Source organism: Mustelus asterias, chromosome 12 (assembly GCF_964213995.1).
Source record: "Mustelus asterias chromosome 12, sMusAst1.hap1.1, whole genome shotgun sequence".
Classification (NCBI taxonomy): Eukaryota; Metazoa; Chordata; class Chondrichthyes; order Carcharhiniformes; family Triakidae; genus Mustelus; species Mustelus asterias.
This window is the reverse complement of record NC_135812.1, coordinates 75,403,513-75,418,087: the sequence shown is the minus strand read 5'-3', so window position 1 is coordinate 75,418,087 and position 14,575 is coordinate 75,403,513. Positions and strand designations below refer to the sequence as shown.

General features: G+C 42.3%; 1 protein-coding gene across 1 annotated transcript in view; it reads left to right on the top strand.

Annotated features, from left to right (window-relative positions):
• Positions 1 to 14,575, top strand: part of tex47 (testis expressed 47) — a 45,672-nt gene that overhangs the window by 15,478 nt on the left and 15,619 nt on the right. The window contains exon 4 of the mRNA XM_078226049.1: positions 5,508 to 5,572. Within this exon, the coding sequence (XP_078082175.1) occupies positions 5,508 to 5,572 (65 nt within the window). The remainder of the gene's footprint in view (positions 1 to 5,507; positions 5,573 to 14,575) is intronic.

Genomic DNA, 14,575 nt, shown 5'->3' with positions numbered 1-14,575 from the left:
ATTTGGTTTGAACCGTAAATGTGGTTTCTCCAGTCTAAGGTACCTGAACAATCGGGTGGCACTACGGTTAGCACTGCGGCTTCACAGCGCCAGGGACCGGGGTTCAATTCCGGCCTCGGTTAATTGTCTGTGTGGAGTTTGCACATTCTCCCCGTGACTGCATGGGTTTCCTCTGGGTGCTCCGGTTTCTTCCCACAGTCCAAAGCAAAATGTGCGGGTTAGGTGGATTGACCATGCTAAATTGCCCCTTGGTGTCAGGGTGATTAGTAGGCTAAATACTTGGGGTTACGGGGATAGGGGCTGGGTGGGATTGTTGTTGGAGCAGACTCAATGGGCCAAGTGGCCTTTTTCTGCACTGTAGGGATGCTATGATTCTATGATATGATAGATTCACTTAATTCAACGTAGAGTTGTGTAACAATAGGAAAATGGTTCTCTCTCAATCCAATGGGCCATCTTACTAAACCGAAGTTGAACATTCTTTCATGCACCCAACAAGCCAAAAATAAGTTAAAATGTCAGTGAATTCTGTACTTCCTCCTGCATCAGAGAACACCCTGGTTCCAGAAGCAGCTTTTCCATTACTAACACCAGCTAACCTTTTGTACTGAGTGAGATTTTATCAATACGCTGTCAATCCATTTCAATTATTTCCATTGTAATTGGTTATGTTTGGTTGCAAAATCGTCAGCCAAAGCAGTACAAAGCAATCTGTGGGGGTGATGAATAATTTCACAAGCTGACATTTTGAAATGTGTCACCACGGAAATTAATCAGAAGCCGATGAGTGCTCTTAAGTAGGACTTGCTTCAACTCAACTCACCTTTGACTGGAAAGCAATCAACAAAAAGGCTGGTCTTCAAGATGTCTGGTATTTATTAGGGAATCTCTCAACAATATAGCTGAATGTGTTTAATACATCACACAGTTGTTATTTCAACACTGCTGAAATGGAATGGACTGCTTCCACTCAGTGAAAATTGTACTCCTTGCGAGCCTTGGCCTATCCTAACAACGGATGTTCTGTTTGGCCAAGCCATGTCAGTTTCACTTTCTATTTCAAGAATGGGGGATGCTGGAAAAACTCAGCAGGTCTGGCAGCGTCTGGAAGGAGGGAAAGCAGAGTTAACATTTTGAGTTCTTTTGGCTCTTCGTCAGGACTGAGAGGGAGAATGTGTTAGATATTGAAGTGTAGCTGTGAGAGATTGCAACAAAATGTAGCAAACCTAAGAACAAAAGCCTGGTGTGTGCAGGGGAAAGTAAAAAAAAAGTTTATTTATTAGTCACAAGTAAGGTTTACATTAACATTGCAGTGAAGTTACTGTGAAATTCCCCTAGTCACCACACTTCAGCGCCTGTTCGGGTCAATACACCTAACCAACACATCTTTCGGACTGTGGGAGGAAACCGGAGTATCCGGAGGAAACCCATGCAGACACGGGGAGAATATGCAAACTCCACACAGTGATCCCAGCTGGGAATCAAACCCGGGTCCCTGGCGCTGTGAGGCAGCAGTGCTAACCACTGTGCCACCGTGTCGCCCCAGGAGGGAGGGGTGGGGAGGGAGTTGTTGCATTGAGGCAATACATGCCTGAGATATTTTTTTAAAGATATTTAAGATGTAGGAGAAAGGTCACAATCTAAAGCTGCCAAACTCAACGCTGAGTCCTGAAGGCTGCAATCTGCCCAACTAGGAGATGAGGCGCTGCTCCACCAGCTTACGCCAGCTCCAGATTTTAAAAAAATTGGTGTAACAGCATCTAATTGCACATTGAGCATGTAAAAATGTTAAAGGTGCAATGGAAGTGAAGTTGTTGTTGAAGTGGTATCATGGAAGGAAGGTGAACTGAAATATAGAAAGCAGCCAGTAAGAATAAATGGTTACTTATCTGATTGGCAAGATGGTGTTCGCCAGGGATCTGACTGGGACTCCTCTTATTCTCCATGTACATAAATGATTTGGATTCAGACATAGAGGGACTGATAGCAAAATTTACTGGTGGCACCAAATTCTAGGCTAGGTGATTGTGAGGAAGATAGGAGATTACGGGAAAAGCGGTCAGGGGAATAATGAGATGGAGGGAAATTGAAGATTAATTTTTTTAAATGTATTTGACAAAGTAGTACGGGAATATACCAGGAGCAATAACATTCTGAGTGTCTGTGTGGAGTTTGCACATTCTCCTCGTGTCTGCGTGGGTTTCCTCCGGGTGCTCCGGTTTCCTCCCACAGTCCAAAGATGTGCGGGTTAGGTTGATTGGCCAGGTTAAAAAATTGCCCCTTAGAGTCCTGGGATGTGTAGGTTAGAGGGATTAGCGGGTAAAATATGTGGGGGTAGGGCCTCGGTGGGATTGTGGTCGGTGCAGACTCGATGGGCCGAATGGCCTCCTTCTGCACTGTAGGGTTTCTATGATTCTATGATTCTATGATTCTATGAGTGGTGTGCAGGATATAGAGGTGCATGTGGTGGAGGTACGCAAGATATTTAAAAACTGGGTTACAAAAATGCAGAAAAAGGACAAATGGAATTTTGGGTTTTGTATGTAGGACATTGAACGTACAGGCAAAGGAGTGATGAGAAATCTCCATGAGATGTTGGTTAGGCCTCAGTTAGAGTACTGCGTGCAGTCTTCTACAATCCTACAGGGGACATGGTGGCACAGTGGTTAGCACTGCTGCCTCACAGCGCCTGGGACCCAGATTCAATTCCTGGTTTGGGTGACCGTGTCGAGTTTGCACATTGCGTGGGTTTCCTCCGAGTGCTTCGATTTCCTCCCATAGTCCGAAAGACGTGCTGGTTAGGTGCATTGGTCATGCTAAATTCTCCCTCAGTGCACCCGAACAGGTGCCAGACTGTGGCAACTGGGGATTTTCACAGTAACTTCATTGCAGTGTTAATGTCAGCCTACACTAATAAATACACTTCTAAACCCACAGGTAAAATGGTGTTGGAAACAAGGAAATGATGTAACATAGACTTGCTAGAATGATGCCAGGAGTGAAACAATATCACTAGAAAATACAGGGTACAGTTTCTGCTCTGGGTGCAATCCATGATCAGGTATAAACTACACCCACATCTGTGTTGATTTTCAGAAGTAGTTTCCCCCCCCGTCTCAAATTTGCACTCAAACTTAATTGTATATCACCAAACATCAAATCTGCCATGAACAATGGAATTAGGAAGCGTTTCAGAAAGTATTTATTAAAAAAGACTATTCACTTTAAAACATATTCCTTGATATATTTAAAACTGGTAATGTGATGTGGTTTGATTAATCCAGCTGTGAAGAGTTTATCACAAAAAATAAACTTCAATCAGTAAGTTTGGTCCACCAGCTGTGAGTAAGCCTGATTAAAAATAGCCAAAAATTACTTTGAAAAAAAGATACAGAAGCGTTCCCTAGTTACGTGTGTATGTTTAAAATGTTCTCGCACTGCTCTTCACCTTTGCAAAAAAAAGGTTTAATTTTAAGATCCGCCTCAATGGGCCCACGATTTGCAGATACTTGCAATCAGTTCTAATTCGATCTGGGGATCTGACCAATTCTGAGGATGGGGGCGAACTTCCAGCACAATGTTTTTTTTCAGCTAGCACAAAAGATGGCGGAAATTCGGTGCATGTTGAGTGCAATTTACTCTTTATGCTGTGGCCTTTTGTGGAGGCTTGATCAATTTTGAATAAATTGTGCTGGAAATAACAGCACCACGCAGCAGAAATTGTATCCCGAGAGATTGCTCTCTATTTCTGCTGTTGCCCATTGTGCCAATTTGTGAAAGCTCTAAAGTCCATCGGGGAGGTGATGGCCTAGTGGTATTATCGCTAGACTATTCATCCAGAAACTCAGCTAATGTTCTGGGGGCCTGGGTTCGAATCTCGCCACGGCAGATGGTGGAATTTGAATTCAATTTAAAAAGAAAATCTGGAACTAAGGATCTACTGATGACCATGAAACCATTGTTGATTGTCGTAAAATCCCATCTGGTTCACTAATGTCCTTTAGGGAAGGAAATCTGTCGTCCTTACCTGGTCTGACTTACATGTGACTTCAGACCCATTGCAATGTGGTTGACTCTTAACTGCCCTCTAAACAAGGGCAATAAATGTTGGCCAGTCCATATCCCACAAATGAATAAAAAAAATGCAAGGAAGAAATGCAAGAACTGAGTTACATGAAGAAAACCATTGCTTTTCTATGGATGGCCAAGGAGGCAAGGGAAGGGATTAATGGGCAAAGTGGCGCATGAAAAGTAAATAATCTTCCATCATAAATTCAAGGCCTGTACCATTCAGACTGGTGTGGAGATGCCGGCGTTGGACTGGGGTAAACACAGTAAGAAGTTTAACAACACCAGGTTAAAGTCCAACAGGTTTATTTGGTAGCAAAAGCCACACAAGCTTTCGGAGCTCTAAGCCCCTTCTTCAGGTGAGTGGGAATTCTGTTCACAAACAGAGCTTATAAAGACACAGACTCAATTTACATGAATAATGGTTGGAATGCGAATACTTACAACTAATCAAGTCTTTAAGAAACAAAACAATGTGAATGGAGAGAGCATCAAGACAGGCTAAAAAGATGTGTATTGTCTCCAGACAAGACAGCCAGTGAAACTCTGCAGGTCCACGCAACTGTGGGAGTTACAAATAGTGTGACATGAACCCAATATCCCGGTTGAGGCCGTCCTCGTGTGTGCGGAACTTGGCTATCAGTTTCTGCTCAGCGACTCTGCGCTGTCGTGTGTCGCGAAGGCCGCCTTGGAGAACGCTTACCCGAATATCAGAGGCCGAATGCCCGTGACCGCTGAAGTGCTCCCCATTCAGACTGGCACAGGGCACATCAGTGATAGTTCCATACCCCTGTAATTATTTTTATTACTGCGGATCAGAGAGAAAGCAAGCTTCATTTGAATTTATTCAGTAGCTGTTAGTCTGGAAGAGAGGTGGCCTATTCATTTTGGATGAACTGGACTGTTTGCCAATGACAACCTGTTGAACCAGGTACTGTCACCCTGGGAAAGTTGACCATGGCAATTTGATTCTACCATGGCAGATTAGGTCATTTCTTGGAGTAAATTGATTTACAAAAGAACTATTCCATACCTTCCATCCATATAACATGTGGCGCGGTGGCACAGTGGATGGCACCACTGCCTCACAGTGCCTGGGACTTGGGTTCGATTCCTGGCTTGGGTCACTGTCTGTGCAGAGTCTGCACGTTCTCCCCGTGTCTGCATGGGTTTCCTCCGGGTGCTCCGGTTTCCTCTCACAGTCTGAAAGACGTGCTGGTTAGGCGGATTAGCCATACTAACTTCTCCCTCAGTGTACCCGAACAGACGCCAGAGTGCAGTGACTAGGGGATTTTCACAGTAACTTCATTGCAGTGTTAATGTAAGCCTACTTGTGACACTAATAAATAAACTTTTAAAAAGGTATGTTTTTCTGGAAAGAAAGTCAGCACCTGGAATGCAAAATCCATTTCATTTCCCACTTTCCTTTTCCCCCGCAGTCTTCCAGTGACGTGCTGTTTTCAGTGATCCAGGATCTAAGAGACATGCAACAGCAGCAAGAAAGGTAAACCTATGGAAAGAATCTAGATGTGTGAGGTCTGAGTCATATCCTTTCCTGCTTTCTCTGCTTCCTGAGTGAATTGTTTTCTCTCTGACAACTTGATTCACTCTTTCACCACCTCCGCCCCTCCCCTGGGATCTTCCTGTGCAACATTCAGCCCGTTACCCACTTCCAGACCATTATCTAAAACCTCAAACATTTTTTTCCCTTTGAATCAGTGATTTATGTGCACTTCACACAATCTGATATACTGGCCAGAATTTTACCAGCACCGATTCCGGGGGCTGATGAGGCTCGGAGAACGGCATTCTCCGTTGGCCTCAGGTGGGATCGTACGAACCTCGGACGGACGTGCCGGTAAAATTCCACCCGAGTTCGCTACTCATGGTGCCATCTCTGTTCAACTGGAAAACCAAATGCAGATGAGATGACTTCTTTGCTGAAGTAACGATCTCCACAACTACTTGTCAAGGCCCCACTTCAAATGAATCCCAGTTTCTCTTCAGCAGGGTGTGTTGGTAAAGGGGGATGGGGTGTCATTGTTACCCAAGGGGTCGGTACTTGGACTTTTTCACGCAGTGAGTGGTAAGATTTGGAATGTGCTGCCTGCGAGTACGGTGGAGACAAGTTCAATCGAGACATTCAAGAGGGAATTCAATTTTTATCTGAAATCGAAGAATGTCCAGGGGTTTTAGGAATTTCTTTTATGGGACGTGAGCGTCATTGGCAGGGCCAGCATTTATTGCCCATCTGTCCATTTCAGAGGGCAGTTGAGAGTCAACCACATTGCCGTGGACCTGGAGTTACATGTAGGCCAGACCAGGTAAGGATGGCAGATTAATGAACCAGATGGGATTTTACAACAATCGGCAATGGTTTCATCGTCAACATTGAATTCTGGATTTTTATTTAATTCAAATTTCACCATCTGCCATGCTGGATTTGAATCCGGGTCCCCAGAGTATTACCCTGGGTCTCGTGACAATGCTACTGCACCACTGCCTCCCCTTACACATTACCGGAGTAAGGCAGGGAGTGGCTGAAGGTGAACTGTTCCTTCAGAAAACCTACACAGAAACAACAGGCTGGATGGCCACCTCCTGTGTTCCTGTGATTTTATTTTCTTAGCTTCCGGGGGCCTTCTCTGCTTCGATAGCTTAGCATGCTTCCATTGCCACTTATTATGTCTCCCATTTCCTAACTTACACAGTTCAGTGTTTCAAAAATTGCTTTAATTTTTTTTTGCTGCCCTCTTTGGTCTCATGCTGATTAATATAATTTCTGCCATTTAACAATCTCCTGTGTTATCCGATTGGAATACTTAAACCTTGCTCCCAGATATTTTCCCCTCATGTGATCAACCAAACTACAGAGCGTTGACTCGGAATTCACTTAAACAAAACCTTTCTCTTTATTTGATATATAAGGTACCAATACTTCACCCACATTAATTGCAACACTTATTTTAACTCATTTAACTTTAATCCTTTTAACGCTAGGTTAACTTTAACTCTAACTTTAAATTTTGACTGCAAACAAATACTACCCACTTGAGCAAACTGGCCAGGTTTACTCTTCGGTATGAATTTTCCTTGTGGTTTCTTTGTTCTTCTCTGAAGATGTCTTCCAGGGACACATTGCGAATGTGATTGTCGAGTTTCTGCTGAGGGCAAAGGCTCAAAGCACATCTTTTACGCTAAACTTTGCACATTCTTCCAGAAAGTTCACTGGCACTCAGCCAATGATACCACCAGAATCTGATCACAATGTTCGATTATAGCAAATGGAGTTACTTGTAAACAACTCCCAGATGTTTATAATAAAAGCAAAATACCGTGGATGCTGGAATCTGAAACAAAAACGGAAAATGCTGGAAAATCTCAGCAGGTCTGACAGCATCTGTGGGGAGAGAATAGAGCCAACATTTTGAGTCTAGATGACACTTCATCAAATGTTTATACCAACTTGCACGGAAGTCACGTAGTCTCACCATATATGGAATAAGATGGGAATAAATGGTGCTGGGTTGTTTGGCACTCGTCCAAACAACCATCTTATTTGGTCAACACAGGAAGTGTCAGGTCACATCGTATAGGACAAGTCATGACTTGCTGCAGCTTTCTCTGATCTGCACCTATGTTTAACATAATATGGCTAAAATTCCCAGTATGCTTAATTCTCATTGTCGCTGTTACCATCACTGTTGCCATTGACCATCCGACCACAGTCCCTCCTCTTGATCCTGGAGCATGAAGCAAATTGGATCACAAATCATGACCAAGTTCCTTCTCACAGGTAAGTATTACAATTTCAGTTAAGATGACTTTTAACGTATTATTGCATCCTTACAATTAACTAAATTCTCGCCTACGTAACAGCAATTCCATATTCAACTAACGCATTATCTCCCTTTTCCATATAACAAACTAAATTGTAAATAATATCAAATAAGTTAAACAATATTATTAACTCTGCAACATGTGACATAAGAAGAATCCATGGGTGAATTTGCACATTTGTATCCCAGTCTCATAAATCGTCCCACCAATTAGTTACTTTGATAGTTTTAATGCCCCTTATAATCTCTTCAGTTCTTTGAACCACTTTAAAAAAGTTGATGGGTTTAGCTAACTTTGTTTTATTTGTCTCAGATTCTCTGGCAAAAGTTCAATAGTGGTGTCATATTGTTCAAAGTAATTACCCAAAATCTCTTTAATGTCATCTGTAATGTTAAAAGAAACTTTGTATCTCTTGTGTACATCAATTAATTCTATATAGCCTATTCTAGCAAGTATCTGAGGTTTAAAGCAAAAGGTTTTTTTGTGTTTGTCCATGGCATGTGGACGTCCCTGTTGGGCCAGCATTTGTTGCCCATCCCTGAGGGCATTTAAGAGTCAACCTCATTGCTGTGGATCTGGAGCCACATGTAGGCCAGAACATGTAAGGGCGGCAGATTTCCTTCCCTAAAGGATATCAGTGAACCAGATGGGTTTTTCATAAAAATCAACAATGGTTTCATGGTCATCATTAGACTTTTAATTCTATTTTTCTTTTAATTGAATTCACATTTCACCATCTGCCAAGGTGGAATTTGAATCATGGTCCCCAGAACATTACCCTGGGTCTCTGGATTACTAGTCCATTGACAATACCACTATGACACCACCTTTCCTGGTATTGGTAATATATATTAACATACCATTCCTTCAGTGAGGTAGTAACACAATATTCTCCCTCACTCTTATAAGCTAGCTTTGTAATAACCATATCAAGACTTTTAGCTTCTTTGTACAATTTAAATTCACATCTTTTTAAAACCACACAAAGTCTGTTCATTAGAATATATTGGCTAAGAACAAATAATTATTTCAACTGCTTATTCAGATTAGTACCTACTAATCCACCCCTCTTCTCAACCACATAAGATAAGATATCATTATATCCTAACCTCATGTACTTTTCAATATCTCCTATAATCTCTACTTCAGAAATCTTTAACTCAACCTCATCCATTGGAATTATTGGATCCCCAATATCATTCCAAAGGCTTTTCATGCAGTTGCTCCACAATTGTTCTCAAACCAAACTCTACTCAACTGTTGAAGTTGACAACTCGATATAGTCGGATGTCTCTCTCCATGCATCAAATATTCTAATTGTACAATGCTAATCCAAGATGGAACCTTTCCCTGGTTTGCTCGTTCAAGGTTCTCCCAAAGCTCTTCTATCTTCCAATGACCATAAATACTACATAGAGCCCTGTTCTATCTACCATCATCTGTTATTTTCCCTTTTAATAATTTGATTTATAGTCTTAGCATATCCTTCCAATATTGTAACCACTAGTTATCGGCTTGATTTTCAACTAACTCCCCTTTAGTGTTCAATTGGTCATTAGCATTTATGTTAGTTAAAACCTGTTTGGCTTTTTGTGTTAAAATTCTAAGTTTATTATCCAAATTGGCTGGATCAAGTATATTAACAGTGGACATACCCACACCATAGGCTGTCGCGCCATCTTAGAATCCTACAGTGCAGAAGGAGGCAATTCAGCTCATTGAGTCTGCACCGACCACAATCTCACCCAGGCCCAATCCCCATAACCCCATGCATTTACCCTAGCTAGTCCTCCTGACTCTAAGGGACAATTTAGCATGGCCAATCAACTGAACCCGCACATCTTTGGACTGTGGGAGGAAACCAGAGCACCCGGAGGAAACCCACGCAGACACGGGGAGAATGTGCAAACTCCACACAGACAGTGACCCATGCCAGGAATCGAATCCGGGTCCCTGATGTTGTGAGGCAGCAGTGCTAGCCGCTAAGCCACCATGCTGCCTCTCATTGAGCAAGTCCATTTTTTGTCAACTATTCAAGAGTAAACTGACTTCCCTTTCACTATTCCCTGTCTCTTGCTCCAACAACTTTGGAATCAAATGAAAATACAGATCCCTAATTTGAGAAAGGAACCATTTTGGTAGTTGCACCCCAGTTACATCCAACACCACAGGTATTAACTTGTGATGGATGTATAGAATTAATCGTATAGAATTTTACTAGTTCCCTTCAAAACTAACCAATTTTGTGGTCCTGAGGTTACCTTCGGACAAATATCCTCTACAGGTGTAGTCCTGTTGTACGAGCTACATTAGGTTTATGAGTGGTAGGTTCAAGTTTCCTCGATGATCTTTTTGAGGAAAATCCCTTGCAAATATCCCTGTCTTCACTATCATAAGGAATATCCTGAATTCTCTTTAAAACCACCCCTCTCATCTTGAGGTATATAGGTTGCACATAGAATTGTGAAATGTAAACAAAATGGAGCCAACAAGACAAAATAATTTTGATTTGGGTCAGGTTGGACTTGAATCAGGTCACAATAAAACCCATTGTACCAGCTAACAAAAGAACCCCCCCACAAATTGATATTCACACCCGAACATTATTAATGCATTAAATCCAACCCATAAATGTCCATTTTCACAATATCCTGCACTTTGTGGAGTAAACCACTGATCTCCCATCTGATCTTCAGTATGTTCACCTTGGAACACTGCTTCCCACGATAATGCATTGATCACCAAACCAAGAAGAATGATTTCCATGAAGAACTTCATCTTCAATTGCACTATAACAGAATCAAGATAGGACCTGCTATTAAGTACGGTTTACATTCTGTTCCTCATTTGAACTATCCAGAAACGGATGATATACTACCTTTACCAATATATGGAGATATAAATAATTAGGATGACAACACCCCTGATGATATGAGATTTACATAAAGACTAACCTAGAAGCTAAACCTTAGAAGACTAATTAGTGAGCCACATATCATAAGAACATAAGAACATAAGAAATAGGAGCAGGAGTAGGCCATCTAGCCCCTCGAGCCTGCCCCGCCATTCAATAAGATCATGGCTGATCTGACGTGGATCAGTACCACTTACCCGCCTGATCCCCATAACCCTTAATTCCCTTACCGATCAGGAATCCATCCATCTGCGCTTTAAACATATTCAGCGAGGTAGCCTCCACCACCTCAGTGGGCAGAGAATTCCAGAGATTCACCACCCTCTGGGAGAAGAAGTTCCTCCTCAACTCTGTCTTAAACCGACCCCCCTTTATTTTGAGGCTGTGTCCTCTAGTTTTAACTTCCTTACTAAGTGGAAAGAATCTCTCCGCCTCCACCCTATCCAGCCCCCGCATTATCTTATAAGTCTCCATAAGATCCCCCCTCATCCTTCTAAACTCCAACGAGTACAAACCCAATCTCCTCAGCCTCTCCTCATAATCCAAACCCCTCATCTCAGGTATCAACCTGGTGAACCTTCTCTGCACTCCCTCCAATGCCAATATATCCTTCCTCATATAAGGGGACCAATACTGCACACAGTATTCCAGCTGCGGCCTCACCAATGCCCTGTACAGGTGCATCAAGACATCCCTGCTTTTATATTCTATCCCCTTCGCAATATAGGCCAACATCCCATTTGCCTTCTTGATCACCTGTTGTACCTGCAGACTGGGCTTTTGCGTCTCATGCACAAGGACCCCCAGGTCCCTTTGCACGGTAGCATGTTTTAATTTGTTTCCATTGAGATAGTAATCCCATTTGTTATTATTTCCTCCAAAGTGTATAACCTCGCATTTCTCAACGTTATACTCCATTTGCCATATCCTCGCCCACTCACTCAGCCTGTCCAAATCTCTCTGCAGATCTTCTCCGTCCTCCACATGATTCACTTTTCCACTTATCAACAGCGAGAGTAAATACACCTTTGTCAAAATTCGCAGAGATCCGCACACGGGAGATGAACCAAACTTTCAAGTTAGATCAAACAATAAAAATATTGGGAAGACATCAACAAGTTACCCCCAACAATAAAAGTATAGATAAGACGTTGAAACCAATACTTCACATATGTAAGACGATGATGGCTATCAACCCAAAACCAGTAAAAATGAAAATCAGTTCTTGGGCATCAGAAACAATTAATCCTGAACACTCTGGTGAACAGGAATTGTCTCATCATTTAACCTTGCTCAACAACTTACTCAACAACTTACTCAATCACTTTCTCACCCGTATCATTCTCAACCAGATTGTCCTCGTTCCCAATTTCTATAATCTGACTGTCGATTGCCTCATCACTCGTTCCCTTCATTCTCTTCGAGGATTCTGACTCATTTTGCTCACCTTGTACCCAACCTCGCTTCACTGATCCCTGTGATTGGTTTGATGAAGTCACTGACCAGCTATCTGACGGACTGTGATAGACAATATGGAACCTTTAGTTGACCTCAAATAGGGTCATGACCTCCTGCAGTACTTGAGCTGTAAAATGAGTGCCTTTATCTGATTTGATATTATGTGGGAGTCCCCAACTAGTAAACACTTGTTGTCCCAGGATATTAGCTGTCACTTTAGCTGTATTACTTTGGGTGGGGAATGCTTCAACCCATTTACTGAAAGTGTCAATTATTACTGGGATATATCTATATCCTCCCTGACATGGTGGTAAAGGACCAACGTAATCTATCTGCAAATTAGCCCATGGTCCTTCAACTGGTCTTGTATGCCTCAATTCCCCTTTACTTGTTCTTTGGGAACATTTGTTGCCAAAATTTGACACTCATGAGGGTCACCATTGTAATTTAGATAATCACTTAAGAAAGTGGGCAATTTAGTCCATTTAACTGCAATGATTCGACCCTGAAGCGTTAAAGCCCAAAATGCTATGCGAATTTGACTAATTGTACCATCTTTAATTCGCCCATTTAATAACGACTGAATGGGAGTGTGTTCTGTCAGTATGGTCAAAGGATTAAGCCCAATTATATTGGAAAAATGCTGCACTCTCCAGAAAATTACGAGAAGATGTCTTTCACACATTGTAAACCCTTTCTCTACTGGGGTCAAGAGCCTGGAGGCATAAGTCACCGGTCTGAGTCTCCCATGGTGTCCCTGCAGAAGCATCACTGCAATAGCTGTGCCTTTTGCAGCAACCTCCAGTGCAAAGGGGAGTTCTTGCAGTGCTGGAGCCATGGCTAGAACCTGTTTTAATTCTGAAATAGCCTGTGTGTGTGTGTTGCTCAGTCCACTGTCATGGAGCATTCTTCTTCAAAAACTCTGATAATGGGGAGGCTTTAGTAGCAAAACCATCAATATGATTTCTACAATACCCCACTGATCACAAAAAAAGTTCTAAGCGAATTCATATCTTTTGGAAGGAGCAACTCCACAATTGATTCAATGTGCTTCTGTTCAATTTCACACTTTTCCTGTGGGTTACCATAGTTCCCAAATACACCACCTGGGACTTCATAATTTGCATCTTCTTGGGATTTATATTAAGTACTAACAAAATGAGGAGGGTTAATAATTTGTCCAGTAATTGAAGTTGTTCCTCTCTAGTGTCAGTTTGGAGAAGATTGTTGACATATTGGGTTAAACAGCCAGGTCATGAAAAGTTCTCCAACCCTTAGCCAATCTTCGATGGAAGATTGATGGAGAGTTCTCACTGGAACGACGGAGGTTGAGGGGCGACCTGATGGAAGTCTACAAGATTATGAGGGGCATGGACAGAGTGGATAGTCAGAAGCTTTTTCCCAGGGTGGAAGAGTCAATTACGAGGGGGCATAGGTTTAAGATGCGAGGGGTAAGATTTAAAGGAGATGTACGAGGCAAGTTTTTTACACCGAGGGTGGTGGGTGCCTGGAATTCACTGCTGGGGGAGGTAGTGGAAGCAGATACGATAGTGAGTTTTAAGGGGCGTCTGGACAAATACATGAATAGGATGGGAATAGGGGATATTGACCCTGGAAGGGTAGGAGGTTTTAGTTCAGTCGGGCAGCATGGTTGGTGCAGGCTTGGAGGGCCGAAGGGCCTGGTTCTGTGCTGTAAGTTTCTTTGTTCTTTGTTAGTTGTGGAACCCTTGGGGTAAACAAGTCCATGTATACTTAAACATAAAGGCAAACTTATACTGACATTACTGATTTAAAGGAATAGACCAGAACCCATTACTAGTATCTAGGACAGTAAAATATCTTGCTTATGGATCCTGTTTCATCATTATCTGAGGACATCATCATTATCTGGTGCTGTTAATGGAGTCATTTTATTTAATTCTCTGAAATTGTCAGTCTCCAAAGAGCTGTCTGGTTTCCTAACTTGGAAAATTGGTGAATTGTTGGTGGAAGCTACAAGTCGTAAAGCTCCCTGTTGCAAGCAGACTTGTAATTGCTTTTGCAATGCAATCTCTCCTTCCGGGAAACCGTGCTGCTGTTGAGGTTTTTGGTCAGAGAACCTTCTACATTTACTTTTCCTCTCATTCTCCCACAGTCATGCTTACACATTGCAAATGCAGCTGCATGCCGAGCAATCATCTTCTGTATTGTTAAATTATCAGACATATCGGCAGGTTTAAGTCAAAATTCCCCAACTGTACAGACTCTGTCTGCATAAGTCACCATGTCCAAAACACTAGATACGGACTCTGGGAA